Source organism: Sceloporus occidentalis, unplaced genomic scaffold, assembly GCF_023333645.1.
Source record: "Sceloporus occidentalis isolate IW3139 unplaced genomic scaffold, rSceOcc1.0.p SCAF_2, whole genome shotgun sequence".
Taxonomy (NCBI): Eukaryota; Metazoa; Chordata; class Lepidosauria; order Squamata; family Phrynosomatidae; genus Sceloporus; species Sceloporus occidentalis.
In genome coordinates this window covers 163,402,166-163,418,717 of record NW_028316982.1, presented here as the reverse complement: position 1 = coordinate 163,418,717, position 16,552 = coordinate 163,402,166, and the positions used below count along the sequence as shown (strand labels likewise).

Below are 16,552 nucleotides of genomic sequence, written 5' to 3'. Positions count from 1 at the left end.
CCCCCATATGGCCCACACGGGCACTTTTGCTTTTAGAACTGGAGGACTCCAGGTTATCAACAAGAACCAATTTGTGCTAGAGGGAAAGGGGGGGGGACTCCAGGCCAGCCTAAACTAAATTAGCTTCCTCTTGAATGTTTCTAATTGGAGGGCCCAACTTGGGGTAATGCTGTATGCTGTGCAGGAGGGGGTGGGGAGACACACACATTCCCAGCAGGCCTCTGGCAACACCAACCCTGTAACTGCACCGTTGTTAGCTTGAATCAGAAGCCAAGACTTTGGACTCAAAGCATCCAGCTTAAATGTTTTGTTACAAATGGAGGGGATTGTAGAAAAGAAGAGAGGGATTTCACCTGAGTGCCTGATGGTGGCTAAGAGCAGCAGAGTCTGAACAAGGAACTCTTTTTCTATTAGCTATCCACTGTAGCAAACTACCCAGGGGATGATTCCCAGGACACAGCCCTGTATAGCTTTCGTTCAGGAAAGGTTTCTTGATCCAACTTTCCAGGCTGAACATATTTACCGCTAAAACTTGGCAATCGAGTGCTTGAAGCAACAGCCTCCAAATTATTCTTTGGTATCTCTCACGGCAGACATTCTCTCCAAATCCCTTATATTCCAGTTTGTATTTACCTAAGCTAATGAGATATCCCTGCTACAGCACAATAATTACTCACCTGTGGCTTTGGCATCACACCAGGCAACCTCCTCCCCTTTCCCAATGTTTCTGGGACAAAACTGACTCTCCCTCTCCATGGTTTCAAGGTCTCTGCTCGGACCTTCCTCCTTCCCCTCCTGAAAAGGATTTATCCTGAAGCTGTGAGGATTTGGAAAAGGGAGGAAGACCTCTTTAATGGCTCTTCCAGGCTGCTTTCTGGAATGTAAGCAATGTAGTGGTCTCCCCAAGCACCCTATCCCTTCCTCTTCATCAGCACCCTATCCCTTCCTCTTCATCTGCTTTCCCATGCCAGGACTGCATTGGTCAGACATTGCAGAAGGTCAGTGTAAGGTGGAAATGTGGAGACCAAAAAGGATGTAGAGTCCTGGGTTTGCTTCCTTTGCATTCTCTGGATTTATATGTGGAGTTTCATTTCACAATCTGAATTCATGCCGAGGGTTGTACCAGGATGAGTTCACACATGTATGCTTGTTGTTGGTAGCACAGCCAAAGGGGTGAATCAACTCTACAGACAAATACTGTAATCTTTAATGATTTTTTAACTTTTGCAATCACTGTTTTTACTTCTGCCTTTTGAAATTATTGTAGCCCGCCTTGAATCCCACTGTGGGAAAAAGGCGGGATATAAATCCTTGAAAGAAATTAATTAATAATAATAATAATAATAATAATAATAATAAATATTTTGCTGGAGCACAGGTCTAGTTGTAAGAGTGTCATCTGTAGTGACTCATTTCTGCATGTGAGATCCTTTGACCTTATGATAAACAGACAAATTGCTCTTAATTATCCTTCTATGAATTATACTCATCTTGTTTGGTTGCTGGCAAATGTTCCCTAATAAACAACGAAATGCTGAGCAGAATTAAATCTGTGACATCTGAAACTTGAATATATAGTCACTTTATTGTCACATTATTTTAGCAAGCCGTTCTTTCTTTCAGTGGCCTTCGGAATAATGTGTTCTATCATTTCTAATAATTTTTCATATGTGGGATTTTTGCATTATTGCCCTAGAGCGGTCCATCTGCTAAAAAAGTATCTTTAAAAGGTATTCACTTGGAGCTTAACCCTGGGCTATGGGGTGCAATAAAACGAGATGGGAACAAGTGGCACTGTGGCACAATTCTGGGGCAGCCGAATAGATGGTGCCACTTCAAACTGAAGTTGGTATATGTGTGGGTCATTTAGTTTTGAACAGAATGTGAAAAACAAAACCAGTTCCCTGGAAGTTGAAAACAAGGATGGAAAAAGAGGAACCTCTTCCCTTTTGTGTATTATCTTCCATTAAAAGCAAAACAAAAACTGGACTTTAGGGGGAAAGAAAAGCATTTCCATCCAAATCTAAAGCAATGCACTTTCAAGTTATTTCTGACACGAAGGCAAACCTATCACTGGGTTTTCTTGGCAGAATTTGTTCAGAGGGGGTTTGCTATTGCTTCCTCTGAGGTTGAGAGACAGTGACTTGCCCAGAGGGTTTTCACAGCTAGGTTCAAAACCTGGTCTCCAGTGCTCTTGTCCAGCACCCAAATCTCAACACCACACTGCTCTACCACTTTACCAATGGACCATCTCTTGCTGTTGCATCATGTGCCTAGATTAGGCCTTGGTTTCATTCCCATCGATGGCAAAGCAGAAGACAGAAGATCTCAGCTTGTTCTCTCTCCTGGAGCTGGGTTTTTCTCTCATGATGAAACTGGGGATGTTGGAAGGAATATTGCCTCTGTGTGTACAAGTGGGGTAGCATGGATACCATTTGATCAGCCAACATCAATCATGGCTGGCTGTTCTTGGCACAGAACAACCCTCATTTCCTTAACCATGGCTTCTCTCTGGTATCTCTCCTCAAGCTAGTCATTTTACCTGCATAATGACCACCTCTTCCCCGTCCTTGAAATGTTCATTTAAGCAGGGACCCTTAAGGTTTAAAAAGAGAGAGGCGTCTTGGCGTGCCAAGCAGTGTATTGGTAAAACAGAAGCACAACTGGAATTGCATTTGAAGTGGTACCCAGTGTACAAAAGTCTGTGCCATAATGAATTATGTTAGCCTCTAATAAGAACTACCATCGCCACACAGCCACCATTATCATTGCAGTTTTACCTCAGATTAATTAGTTGGGAATTCAACTGAATTATTTGCAAATGCTTCACCATTTTAAAGGATCAGAGTCTAATCTGCACTGCAGAAAATAATGCCATTTGACATTGTTTTAATTGCTGTGGCTCAATGCTATGGGATTCTAGGATTTGTAGATGTTGTTGTTGTTGTTGTTTTGAGATATTTAGCCTTCTCTGTCAGAGAGCTCTGGTACCCCCAACACAATACAAATCCCTGGACGGATCCATGGCAATGAAAACTGTGTCCAAGGCTGCAGTTCGACACCACTTTAACTGCCATGGCTTAGTGCTATGGAATTCTGGGAACTGTGGTTTGTTTTTACACTGGGGCTCTGTTACGGGGAAGGCTAAATGTCTGACAAAACTAGTTCCCAGAACTCCATAGCATTGAGTTAAAGTGAGTTAAAGTCAAAGCAGGATGACTGGGCATCCTCCTTTTTTTCCAGGACACGTCCTCCATTTCAGCCCTCCATTTTAACCATGACCTAGAAAGCAATGGATTTATATTTCTATATATTTTCATCTTTCCTTTGGTCTTGGCCTACATTTGGTTTTCCTTGGCTCTTTGGTCCTCCTCCTTCATGGAGAGGACACAAGTTAAAGTGGTGTCAAACTGGATTATTATTATTATTATTATTATTATTATTATTATTATTATTATCCCTGCAGTGCCAAGCTGCCTGATTATTGCTGCAGTGCAGCTCGTTGTAGACTCCCTAAGTTTTAAGAAAGCAGTGTGTGTGTGGGGAAGGAAAGCCTGGCGCCATTTTAGCATCACTGGTCCAGAGGCAAGAAGTGTATCATGAGGGCTAGCTCTCTGAAATGGCTGGCCAGAGGAGGTTCAGGGGAAGAAGGGCTGCCAGGCCCAGCTTCTCCTCCTCCTCCTTCCCCTTCCAGCAATTGAGAGCTTGACAGGCCGCGTCCCGCGAGGCCCAAGGAACAATGGCCAGCAGCGCTGGGCTTGAAAAGGCGGGAAGAGCCTCCTCTGCTGCTGCTGCTGCTGCACATCCTTCTGGCAGGCCTTAATTGCCTCAGCAAGCCTCCTCCGCCATTGTCCCCTGGCTGCAGGTGGTGGTGGCCTTTGCTGGGAAGGCAGATGAATGGCAGCCCTCCCGGGGCCCTGGACCAAAGAATAGGGCTCGCTCCACAGAAGAGGATTGGTCAGAAATGTCCTGAATCACTTCCAAGGGGCATTTGGGTTTTTGCATTTTGGGGGCTTGGCATTCTCCCCCCTTCTCCTCTGACCCTTCAGTAGCCATCCCATTCCCACCCATGAGGACCAGCAGTCCTCCATTTCAGCCTTTCTCTTCAGGAGGGAGTCCAAAAGGTCCTCCATTCTGAGCATGACCAAGAAGCATGCATTTACATTTCTATGAGCGTGTTGACCAAAGGTCCTCCTTTTTCAGGACCTGTCCTCCATTTCATACCTTCTCTCCAGGAGGAATTCCAAAAGGTCCTCCATTCTTAGCATGACTAAGAAGCATGGATTTACATTTGTAGGAGTGGGGGGGGGGTTGCTTTTGTTTGGTCATTTGTCTTAACCAGCCCCCCTCCATTTTTCTTGAAGGTCCTACATTGTGCTGTGCCTCGTCCTCCTTTGTGGTGAGGACAGCTGGTCTTTAGATCTATTTCCTATCTCTGACTAAAACAAGGTGACTCTCCCTCAGTTTTAAGGTCCTTTGGGGATTCTTCATTTGTGTGGTTGCCACCTTTCTCTTCCTATAGAGACCAAAATCCTAAAATTAAAAAGTCACACATAGGTGTGGAGAAGCTTCGTTTGCGAGCAAGAGGAGGATAGCTGAGGTTTCAAGTCTGTGGCAATTGGAGGCTCCAGTGCCACAACAAATGGCAGTTCCCAGAATGCCATAGCATGGAGCCGTGGCAGTTAAAAGTCCAAAACCCACTGCAAAAGTAATCCAGTTTGAGACCGCTTTAACTGCCCTGGCTCAATGCTAGGGAATCCTGGGAACTGTAGTGTTTGTGAGACATTTCGCCTTCTCTGCCAGAGAGCTCTGGTTACCACAGTAAACTACAGTTCCAAGGATTCCCTAGCATTGATTCTCAAACGGGATTATTTCTGCAGTGAGGATGCAGCCTTTGAAGTCCGCCTGTGGGAATTCATTCATTTTGGGCAATATCTCTCATTCCCGGCCACCCACCATGGCCATGAAATGGCAGCAAATACTTCACCCTGTGTTATGTTTCCTTTTCTCTGTGTGTTTTGTGTGTCTTTAAGTCGATTTATGGAGACCCTAAGGCAAATGTATCCCCCCCCCCAGTTTTCTTAGCCAGTTTCTTCTTCATTGCCACCCTCTGAGGCCGAGAGAGTGTGACTTGCCCAAGAGTCACTCAGTGGGTTTCCGTGGCTGAGCAGGTTTTCGAACCCTGGTCTCCAGAATCATAATTTAACACTCAAGCCACTAGGCCAGGCTGGCTCCTCATTCTCTGTCACAGGTGCTCAAATAACCCTGCCTGGCCTTGAGTCCAATCCATCTTGGCTGGAGGCGACACAATTGCTGCATGACCCGGCCTCAGGCCTCAAAATGTCTTGAGCAGTCCCTCCAAGAGCTCCATCTATACTTCCCACAGGGATGCTGCTGGGAAAGAACGACAACTCCTCTGAGGCACTGGGAATGCTGGGGCCCTACTATTTAGCACCACCGATTGCAGCCCTTCCTACAGGGTGACCAGGCGTCCTTCTTTTCTAGGCCATGCCTTACATTTCAACCTTTCTGTCTAGGAGGAATTTCCAAAAGGTCCTCCATGTGGAGCATGACCAGGAAGTATGGTTTTACATTTCTGTGAGCGTTTTTACTTCATGGTGATCAGAGGCCCTCCGTTGTCCAGGGGGAATTCCAAAACACCCTCCATTTGCAGCATGAAGCATGCATTTACCTTTCTAGGAAGCAGGCGTTTACATTTCTATAGGAGTGTTTTTAGCTTTGCAGTTGGTCATGTCCTCCATCTTTTTCAACAAAGAGCCCTCCCTGGAAGCGCAGTGGTTAAATGCCTGCACTGCAGCCACTCACTCACCAACCACAAGTTTGTGAATTCAAACCACAAGTGAATTCACAAGTTGAGTTCCATACCAACCAGGGGCTTAGGCTCAACTCAGGCTTGCATCCTTCAGAGGTCACTCAAACGAGGGTCCAAATTGTTGGGGGCAATTAGCTTACACTTTGTAAACAGCTTAAATGCACTGATAAGCGGTGTAGAAATGTCCTTGCTATTGCTATTGCTATCCCCCCCCCCCCGGAATGCCCTCCATTGGCTGCGAGGAGGACATCTGCTCACCCTGCTCTGGTTTCACTTGTTGCCTGGTAGGTCGCTTGCGGTAGCCGGAGCCATCCGTGGGTTTTCCCCCCTTCCTCCTCCTCCTCCTCCTCCTCCTCTTTCTCTTTCTCTTTCTGCTGCCGAGTGATTGTAAATAGGTTTGACTAGCGCTGATCCCGGGGTCAGGGCTCCTCTCCTCCCTTAATCCCGCGCTCTCCAAACACACTGGCCTCCCCCCGCCCGGCACTTTCCTCTCTGGTCCGCTCCGCTTCGTCGCCTCCTTTCCTTTCCCTTCCCTTCCCCTCCGCCACCCGATCCCCGATGCTGGATCCCTGTGGCACCCAAAAGGAAAGCCCCCAGAGAAGCACCCTCCATAGGGAGCCCTTCAGGAGGAAGATGGGAACCAGAAAGGCTTGACAGTGTAGTCATTTAATTCTATTTTCATGTATTATTATTATTGTATGTTTTAATTGGACCTTTAAAAAAAATATTGTAAGCCGCTCCGAGTCCCAATTTTGAAGGAAAGCCAGGATATAGATATAATGATGACAGCGACAACGACAACAACTAAATATCATATCCTCACGCCAAAGGAGCACAAGGCAGAATGGAGGACATGACCAAAGAAAAGCTAGAAATGTAAATCCATGCTTCTGAGTCATGCTCAAAGTGGAATTTTGGAATTTCCTCCTGGACAAGAAAGGTTGAAATGGAAGAAAGGTCCTGGAAAAGGAGGACCCCTGGTCACCTGGAGCTAAAAACACTCACAGAAATATAAATGCATGCTCAATATGGAGGACATTTTGGCATTCCTTCTGGACAGAAGGTAGAAACGGAGGGAGGTTCTGGAAAAGCCCTGGTCACCCTGGGCTAAAAACACTCCTAGAAATGTCTATGCATGGTTCTTAGTCATGCTCCAAATGGAGGACATTTTGGAATGCCTCTTGGAGAGAAAGTTTGAAATAGAGGACAGGGCCTGGAAAAGGAGGACACTCTGCTGGGAACGGCCTCCTAAGAGAGGCAGCCAAGAAGAGGGAAGGGTGGGGAGCAAGCAGGGGATGCGGAGTTTGCTTGGAGGAAGACGGTTGTTTTTGGCTTAGAGGGAAGGAGGAATCCCTTAAATGAAACTTCGTTGAAACTACATGACACTGAACGTGGTTTTGGGAGAGGGCAGGGGACAACAATCCCGAATTTGCAAGGGCTAAGAAGAACCGGAGGAGAACCCGAGGACCAGGCAGGGTGGCCAGAGGTCCTCCTTTTCCAGGACCTATCTTTCATTTCAACCTTCTTTCCGGGAGGAATTCCAAAAGGTCCTCCATTCGGAGCATGAGGAAGAAACATGAATTTGCATACAGAAGTGTTTTTAGCTTTTACCTACATTTTTCTGAGTTATCCTGCAGTTTGGCGGTGCCTTGTCCTCCTTTTCGGTGAGGACATTTGGTCACCCTGGGATCAGAGCGTTGATGCATGCCCAGAAGGCTAACGAACTGGGAGAAAGCCTTCAAAACAAGAGGACGGGTTTGTTTGTTTGTTTTAAATACATAAAGCCATATAAAATGGTGCCTAAAATTCAGCCGAAGCGAAATGGGAAAAGACGGCGGGCGATGTGCCAAAGTTAACTGCAACTCAGGGGCCTTGGAAAGCAATGGGGCAGGATTTAGCTAAAACCAACCCTTGTCCTGGGGTAGTTTCAATGGGGTTGCTATCCCGATGACGTGTGTGGGGGGGGGTTCTTAAAATGATACAAAAGGAGGGAAGAGATAGGAGGAGAAAGTGGCTTGAGAAAAACCCAAGTTAAGGCAGAGCAGTTCTTGAAGGAGATGGATAACGGGAATGGCTCTTATGAAAAGGGCAAGGGCTTTCGAAGCAGAAGAAGCTGACCAAGGAGAAAACAGCACATTCTTGAGAGTGCGATCCTGTCAAAGGTCCTCACAACCTCTGGATACGGAAAGGGAAACTGCTTGCACTGGCTCCCGGCACTCTTCTTAGGAATCCCTGCCAGGATTTCGCTGGCATTAAGAAGAGAAGAAGGAACTGTTTTTCCCGAGAGAGAGAGAGAGAGAGAGAGAGAGAGCACCTTTGAGACTAACTGAAAGCAATAAGTTGGCAGCATGAGCTTTCCTAAACTTAAGTGTATTTCCTCAGATGCTTCCCCCCCCCCCCCGAGATCCTTCCTTTTCTAGGAGGCGCTTCTGAGGTAGAAAGTGGGGAAGAATGAGGACACGGGAAAAGATTATTTTGTGAAAAGAAGAACCTCCCACGGATTAAAGAATGGAAGGGGAGGGGGAACCTGGGATGAGGATGAGGGATAGTGCAGAGGAAGGTTAAAAAGTTAGGGGACCATAAAGAACTTGTCAGAGAGTGAAAAAGAAGGAAGAGGAAATCCCGGAAGGCTGGGCTAATAGTAAAACAGATGGAAGTGGAGAAAATCCACCATTATGGTGACATGTCTTTAGGAGGCTTGGCAAGCAGTTAGGAAAACAATAGTACTTATTTGCTGTTGCAGACCTCTTTCTCCCAACTAAATCACAAGTAATCCTGGTGTCAGGAGAAAGCAACGACCTCCCGGAGTCTAGGTCCCCTTGAAGAAAGGGCCCTGGCTTCCAGGTTGACTTGAGCCTTCCATCCTTTCGTAGGTGGGTAAAATGAGCTTGTTGGGGGCTAAAAACATTGGAAACCGCTGAGAGAGTGCTGAAAGCAGTATAGAAATGCTCCTACTCTTGGCCCCAGCTGGCCACTCCTTGGGAGGTGGAGATTGCTCCCCAGCTTCCCACAGCGGGCACACGGGGCCCTTCCCCTCCCTCCTTCTAGAGGGGTCTCCAGGGCCTTCCCTCCGCCCGCCTTCTGCCCCCCATAGCAGCGGCATCCCTGGGCTCTCCATTGTGCGAGCTTGGCGGCCCGCAAGGCCCCCGACGGGAGGGCTCTTCACGGTCCAGAGACCAGAGGGGCCTCCCCCCCTTACTGCCAGTCACTTGGCTAAGAAGAGGAGAGCTTAAGGGGGAGAGAGAGGCAGTGGCCCATGTCCTCCCAGGCCTCCCTCTTCTCTCCCTCGCGAAAGAAAGGGGGATTATTGGGCCAGGGGCGGGGATGCTGGGGAGTAGGCTTGAGCCCTGGTCCTTGGAGAGGGCCAGGCCCCCTTCGTCCCACTGAAAACGCGCTCTCGACTGTCCTCCAACACCCGCCCCCTCCAGTCCAGATCAACCGATTAGAGACACTTGGTGTCTCTGGGGCTTAAAGTGTTGCTTCCCTTCCCCTCTGGGTTAGTGCTTTGACCTGGAGGTGTGGGGTGGGGTGGAAGAAATCAGGCCTCCGGGGCTATGGTTGGGCTCTTAAGACCGGGTGACCAACCTCCCTCAAAGCTTTCCTTCCTTCCTTCCTTCCCTCCCTCCCTCCCTCCCTCCCTCCCTTCCCATCCCTCAGCCCACCCCCAGACTTGATCTCCCCTTAGGGATAGGCGGGGAAGGCTCCCCCAGTCCCTGCCAAAGCCGAATCCGCCACTAAAGCTTCCCCCTAGGTAACTTTTTAAAAACTCTTTTAATTTTAATGCCTCTTGCCAGTCAGGTGTCTAAAGGGAACCGCGCGCCGCTCCTCCCAAGGAAACGCATCCAGACCCTTCTTTCAACATGATCCAGTTCTGCAAATTTTATGTTTAACTTTCCAAAGCCCTCTAACGATTTAAGCGTTTATATGGTTATTTTTAAAATCTCTACGGCCACCGGTCGGTTTAAAAAAACAAAACAAAACAAAACAAAAAACCAAATATAATTTATTTTCTTTCGGTGAAAGTTTTATGAAGGTTATGATTTGGTCTATGTGTCTCCACCGGAAGAGAAAAGGGAGAGCAAAGCAAGGCCAACCCAAGAAATCCACTTCTTCAAAAGGAGCCAAGCCATCAAAAACGAAGTGAGGCCATTGCAGGAAAGGCTGCCCAGCCCCAACGCAGACCAAGGCAGAAAGCCTTCAAGGCCCCAGGCCTTTCAGTGGGACATATCTTTCCCATCGAAGCCAATGCGCCTTTAACATGGGTAAACTTTGCCCCCAGCAACAGCAGCAACAACAACAACAGATGAAAGTTTTTGCCGCCTATTTCAACGAGTATATTAACCAGCATGTTGGTAATATGCCACCTGGGACTAAGGTTATGCAACAATGACCAGAAAGGATGCTTGTCCCCAAACTTGTTGCAACCCAGAAGGTAGTGTCCATTTGGACTTCTCTACAACTTTTCTCTCCTCCCACGTCTCCCTCCAGAAAAGTTCTGAGCACTATTTCCCTGGGAAGAGAAAGGCAGATGGCTTTCACAAAGGCTCAATGATTTATTACACATTCCCCACTTTGTTGCCCATCAGATCTCTGCTGGCACGTCAATCGAATAGCATTCAAATACAGCTGTATCGATATATCACTATAGGTATATATACATATACACACAGAGTGTCCTTACTTGCGCATTTATACACACACATACACACAAAGCCCCTGTGTGTGGTCACACACACATACAAATATGTATATATGTGTTCATATATGTATGTGTATGTGTGTGTGTATATATATATATATATATATATATATGAACATACACACACACATATATATATACACATATGAATATACACAGGGGCACTCTGTGTGTGTGTGTGTGTGTGTGTGTGTGTGTGTGTGTACCCATATATTTCTATATCGCCTTAGGATCGCCACAAGTCGGAAACGACTTGAGGGCACACAACAACAAATACACACACACACAAATACATATGCATACACACACACACACTGTATATTCACTGATCTTGGATGCACAGGTGTATTCAAAGTATTCCCGGCATGCCGGTCTTTGTGCGACTCCCCTCCGCCTCAGACACGGAAAAAACTCGGCCTCTATGAGATTCCTGAGCTGCAGCACTTTTCTCTTCTCCAGATCCGATTTAGGATCCTGATCCAATAAAACTAGAAAGACCCTCGTCCTCCGAATAAGGCAAAACTCCGCGGCTTCCATTGCGGAGACAGGAAATCTGTTAAAGGAAGTCAGGAGAGGAAAGGAAATATTTTTATTTCCTTTTTCTTTTTCCGAAACCAAGCCAGCTCAACCCAACACAGGTTTCCAACCACTCCCCAAAGCCTCTGCTCGAAAGGGGTCTGTGCTCGTTTCCCCTTGCAGAGTTCAAACCATGTCCAAGGAAGTTCGAATCAGCCCCCCTCTTCCATCACTTAACACCACAATCACTCCGCAATAAGAAGAGCCACTGAAAGTTAAGGGACTTACTTCTGGCTTATACGTTTGGAAAAGGGAAGGAGCCTCTCTCATCTGCCAGTGGTTTTACTCTGGAGTCGTCTAGAGACTTTCCAAGGCCCCAAAGGCGGTCAGTCCGGGATAAACCGTTTCCGCAACTGATGTAGACAAACAATAGGGGAAGCCATTAATCGTCGGATTGAACCCTCGTTCCCCTTCCAGTCCTCACAAGCTCCCCCTCTCTTTTTTTTAATAGCCCTACTTTTGAATGACCTTTCATTAATTAATTCATTTCTTTTTGAAAAGCTGGAAGCGTGGTGGGAAAAAAACGCAGCCTCAACTTTGCCTTTACTGTCAAGTCGAAGGCTTTCACAGCCGGCATACATAGGGTTTTTTGTGGGTTCTTCGGGGCATGTGGCCATGTTCTGGAAGAGTTTATTCCTGACGTGGCTGGCATCTTTAGTTACTGCCAATGTATAATGCCATCTCTCTGAAGATTGCAGCCACAGATGCTGGCGAAACGTCAGGAATAAACTCTTCCAGAACATGGCCACCGCATAGCCCGAAAAACCCACCAAAACTTTGCCTTTACTCTTCAGTCAAGCTCAGCATTTACTTTCTAGCATCAGGACCAATGGAAGGAAGCGATTCCTAAATTCAATTCCTTAGTATTCAACAACATCAAGGCATCCCTGCAAATAAACGCACTGATTTAAGCCTCCCAGACCTCTTGCTCCGAAACAGGGTCCCTCGATCTCCCATTAAAGACAACAGCGAAGTTGGGACAAGAGACCAAACGTCTTTTACGGGTTGTTTTGCTTTTGTTTTAAAAACCCACCTGGTTTCCGTTGCGCTTAAACCCCATCCCTGTCCATCATCATAATGGCCTCTGCCGAGATGCGATGAGGCCCTTGATGGCGGCATTAGATCTGTCCTTAGGGAAAAGATGTGGCAGAGAGTATTTTGTTGCAACTGATTTAAAATCCCTGCACTTGGGGGGAGACCAAAAACTTAACGTGTCAAAACCTCCACCCGTGTTTAGGCAGGGCAGTTATAGCAATAAACAAAATAAACAATAAATACTATGGAAAGTATTTTAATAGAGCGCCTTCCTTAACAATACTCAACAGATATTAAAATAATATCCAAAAACTACACCATTTTTTAAAAAAAAACTTTCTTCCCTTCCTTGTTTGTTTGTTTGTTTGTTTTTAAATAGGAACTGTGAGAATTCTAAAACCCAAGCTGGAATTGATTTTTTTTTCTGTCGTTTTTTTCGTTCTGTTCTTCTTCTCTCTGTTGTTCCCATTATAATTATACATTAGAATAATCTTTCTAGTTTTAAGGCATGCCATGAATTATTAGTACGTTTTGGATCCACTGTTTCCAGGGTCCACTTGGAAATTGATTTAACTCAGAATGGAGCTCATCTTTAGATTTTTTTTTATTTGTCGTCCTTTTCGGCGGAGATGCTTTTTAGTAAACTATATACACATTTCTGAATTCCCTTGTAACGCCTAAAATTAATTAAAATTATTCCACAATGCATGTACAAGAAAAAAAATACAAAAAGTTAACAAAAAGGGGGGGGGAATGCAGACATAATAAACTTTTACAAAAATCCAGAGTATTGTTGCTGACCGCAAAAAAAGCGTTATAAATAAACAAAAACAAAAACAAAAAAACCCGCGTCATAAGAACTACCAAAAAAATAAAGTATTAAAGTAATTTTGGATTTGCAAAATTGGTAATGTGTAATAAAGAAGTACGTTGCCCCGCTAGGTTTACTTGAATTAGGCAATTTAAAAATGAAAAGGGAAAAGTCTTCACAAGAAACGGCCCAAACGGTGAGCAGTGAATGCTTCCATGTGGCAGAAAAGTTGGCATCGCCTAAACATCTCTGAACAATGATTAATTATTGTCATATTTCTTCCTCCTTTCCCCATTCTCTCTCTCTCTCCCTTTTATGTCCTCCCCACCTGTTTTTTAAGCAAAATGGGCGAATGATAAATACTGTACAAAAAAAAGTTATTATTAATCATCATCATCATCATATATATTCCCCCGAAACCCTCAGTTTTTTGTTTTAAACACAGATGGCTGGTCTGAAACGCAACGACAACGGAAAGAGGGGGGGAAGAAATGAAAGTCGGGGAGGATCAATTCATTCCCCCTCTAAGTTGGGAGACTAGTCCTTGGGAGCCGGGGGGTGCCTTTGGAGCCGGACTGGGTGACTGTCTCTCCTCCTCCTCCTCCTCCTCCTCTGGATATTGGTGATCGGGAGGAGGAGGACACTCCGGGTGGTTATTATTGTTATTCTGATTATTACAAGGTCAACAAAAGATTGCTCTCCTTCTTCTGGTGGAGAGGGAGACGGAGCGGGAGCGGAGTCCTCCCCAGCCTCCCTGCGTCCCTCGGATCCCCCTCAGATGTGAGTCAGGGGCACGGTGCCGTTGACCCCCGTGCCAGCCCCTTGGTAATGTTGGGGCAAACCGTGGAGGCGGCTCTGGGCCGCGGCCGCCGCCGCCGCCGCCGCCGCCGCCACCGCCGCGGGGTCCCCTCCTTCGCTGCCGGGCAAGTACATACTGATCATCTCCCGGAGGTCCCCGGGGCAAGGCCCCCGCGAGTGGGCCGAGGAGACGGGCGGGCTGACGCTGGGCTCGGACTTGACCAGGGACCCCAGCGCCCCCAGCGCCCCCGAGGAGGCCGCCGCCGCCGCAGCAGCCGCCGCCGCCGCCGCCGCGGCTGCCGAGGAGGAGTTCTGGTGGTGGGGGCTGTGGTGGGCAGCGGCCCCGTAGGAGGCGGCGGCGGCGGCGGCGGCAGCGGCGGCGGAGAGCCCCCCGTAGGCCGAGGGCGAGGCGGCCATGTAGCCCCCCTGGGCGTTGGAGAGGGGGCTGTACTGGAGGGCGCCCATGTCGTAGCGGTGCATGGGCTGGGGGTTGTGGGGGTGGTGCGGGTGGTGGGAGTGGGGGTGCCCGCCGCCTCCTCCGCCGCCGCCGCCCGGGTGCTGGCTGTAGGCGAGCTGGGCCTCCTGCATCATCGCCGCCGCCGCCGCCGCCGCCGCCACCGACCCCGGGTAAGCCCCGTTGGCCCAGCCGTTCATGTGCGGGTAGCCGCCTCCGCCGCCGCCTCCGTTGCCGCCGCCGCCGCCGCCTCCTCCGGGGCTCTCCAAGCGCTGTCCCACGCCGCCGGGGCTGACCCCGACCCCCATCCCCACCGGAGGGCCTCCTCCTCCGCCGCCTCCGCCGCCTCCTCCGCCTCCGATGCCTCCGGGCCCCAGGAGCCCCCCGGCCAAGGAGTACTTGTCCTTCTTGAGCAGGGTCTTGGTCTTCCTCCGGGGCCGGTATTTATAATCCGGGTGCTCCTTCATGTGCAGCGCCCGCAGGCGCTTGGCCTCGTCGATGAAGGGCCGCTTCTCGGCCTCGGACATGACCTTCCACTCGGCGCCCAGGCGCTTGGAGATCTCCGAGTTGTGCATCTTGGGGTTCTCCTGGGCCATCTTCCGGCGCTGGCCCCGCGACCACACCATGAAGGCGTTCATCGGGCGCTTGACCCGGTCCTGGTTGGCCTTCGGGCCGCCGCCGCCTCCGCCGCCTCCCCCTCCGCCTCCGCCGCCTCCCCCTCCTCCGGCTCCGGCTTGGCCCGAGAGGCTGGTGGCCACCGGGGCCCCTCCGGGGGAGTGGAGGTCCGTCTCCATCATCATGCTATACATGGGCGCAGCTGCTCCGGGGGGCCACCGGGCTCCACCGCCGAGTCAAAACATAAGGCGAAAGCCCAGGGCTTCGGGAGGAGGAGGGCGGAGGGGGACACGCCGCCAGCAGCCCTCCAGGCAGGAACCGGGAAGGAGAAGCACCAGACGACAACGACGGAGAGAAGTCAGCTCTTCTCTCGAGGAGTTCTCCGCGGCGCTCCTGAAGGTGAAGGCTGGCTTCAGGTGGATGGAGAGAGTCCCGCACAAGGTGGAAGAGAGAGAGAGAGAGAGAGAGAGAGAGTCACACCGAATGCCGCCTGGAAAAGCTGGGCGAGAGAGAGAGAGAGAGAGAGAGAGAGAGAGCCCTTCCTCCTCCTCTTCTTCTTCTTCTTCTTCCTCCTCCTCCTCTTCCTCCCGCGCGCGGGAAATCTCCTCAGGCGCCCAAACTTTTGCTTCTGTTGCCTTTCCCCCCTGCTCCCTCCTCCTCCTCCTCCTCCTCCTCCTCCTGCTCCGTGGAAACGCGGCTCGGGGTCTGGAGGGGAGCCGGATTCTAAAGCGACTCAAACAGGTGCAAGAGAGAGAGGGGGAGAGAGAGGTGGAGAAGGAAAGGCGGCGAGGAGAAGGGTGGGGGTGAGAGAAAAGAGAGAGAGAAGGAGGAGAGGAGGGAGAGGGAGAGAAGAGAACAGAAGAGAGAGAGCGGAAGGGGGGAAAAGTCTGGCTGCTCCACTTTGGCGCGGAAGAGGTGGGACGAAAGCGGGTGTGTGTGTGTGTGTGCTCGACGCTTTCCTGGGCTCCCTCACCCTCCCTCCCTCCCTCCCTCCCTCCCTCCCTCCCTCCCTCCCTCCCTCCCTCCCTCACACACAAACACTCCCCCCCAGAGCAAGCAAGCAGGAGTCCCCTCCTTCTGGGTGCTGCCGAAATGATCTAATAGGGCCCCCCTTCCATTTCCCCTCCTCTGCTAACTTCCAAAGGGAAAGGAGGAGAGGAGGAGGGGTGCCTGTGTGTGTGACTGGCATCCGCTGGTCCCAAGGGAACCGAGGCCGGGAGACAGGAAATGCCCCTCCCTCCCAAAAGGGAGAGAGGGGGGATAATTAAAGGGCTGAGGGAAGGAGGGAGCGAAGGGAGGAAAGAAGGAAAGAAAGAAAGAAAAGAGAGAGGGAGGGGATAGGAAAAAGAAGCAAGGAAGGAAAGCGCCTCCAGCCAGGCAGCGAAACTTGCAGAGTAATTTGTCCTCCTCCTCGGTGGTTTCCCTCCTCTCTTTCTCTCTCTCTCTCTGGAAGGAGGAGGAGCAGCCCAGCGAGAGAGAGAGAGAGAGAGAGAGAGAGAGAGAGAGAGAGAGAGAGAAGAGCCTCGCAGCAGCCATCCGCCACCGCCGCGCGCTCAACCCGGATTAAATGAGTTGGCCTCGTCCAATGGGAGCCCGACGGCGAGGGGGTGATTTGCATGGCGGCAAGGCAAGGAGGAGGGACGTCCGAAGGTGAGGAGGACACACTGCTGCCAGGGAGGGAGGGAGGGAGGAAGGAGGGGAGGGTCGGGAATAGGGTCGCCCCCTCCTTTA

The 16,552-nt window shown here is 49.6% G+C and overlaps 1 protein-coding gene across 1 annotated transcript; it reads right to left on the bottom strand.

Annotated features, from left to right (window-relative positions):
• Positions 1-13,696: 13,696 nt before the first annotated feature.
• On the bottom strand, positions 13,697-15,488 carry LOC149319208 (transcription factor SOX-1-like). The gene has a single exon (XM_089507991.1). It carries the CDS (start codon positions 15,013-15,015, stop codon positions 13,729-13,731), a length of 1,287 nt encoding a protein of 428 aa, XP_089364117.1. The 5' UTR covers positions 15,016-15,488; the 3' UTR covers positions 13,697-13,728.
• Positions 15,489-16,552: the final 1,064 nt, after the last annotated feature.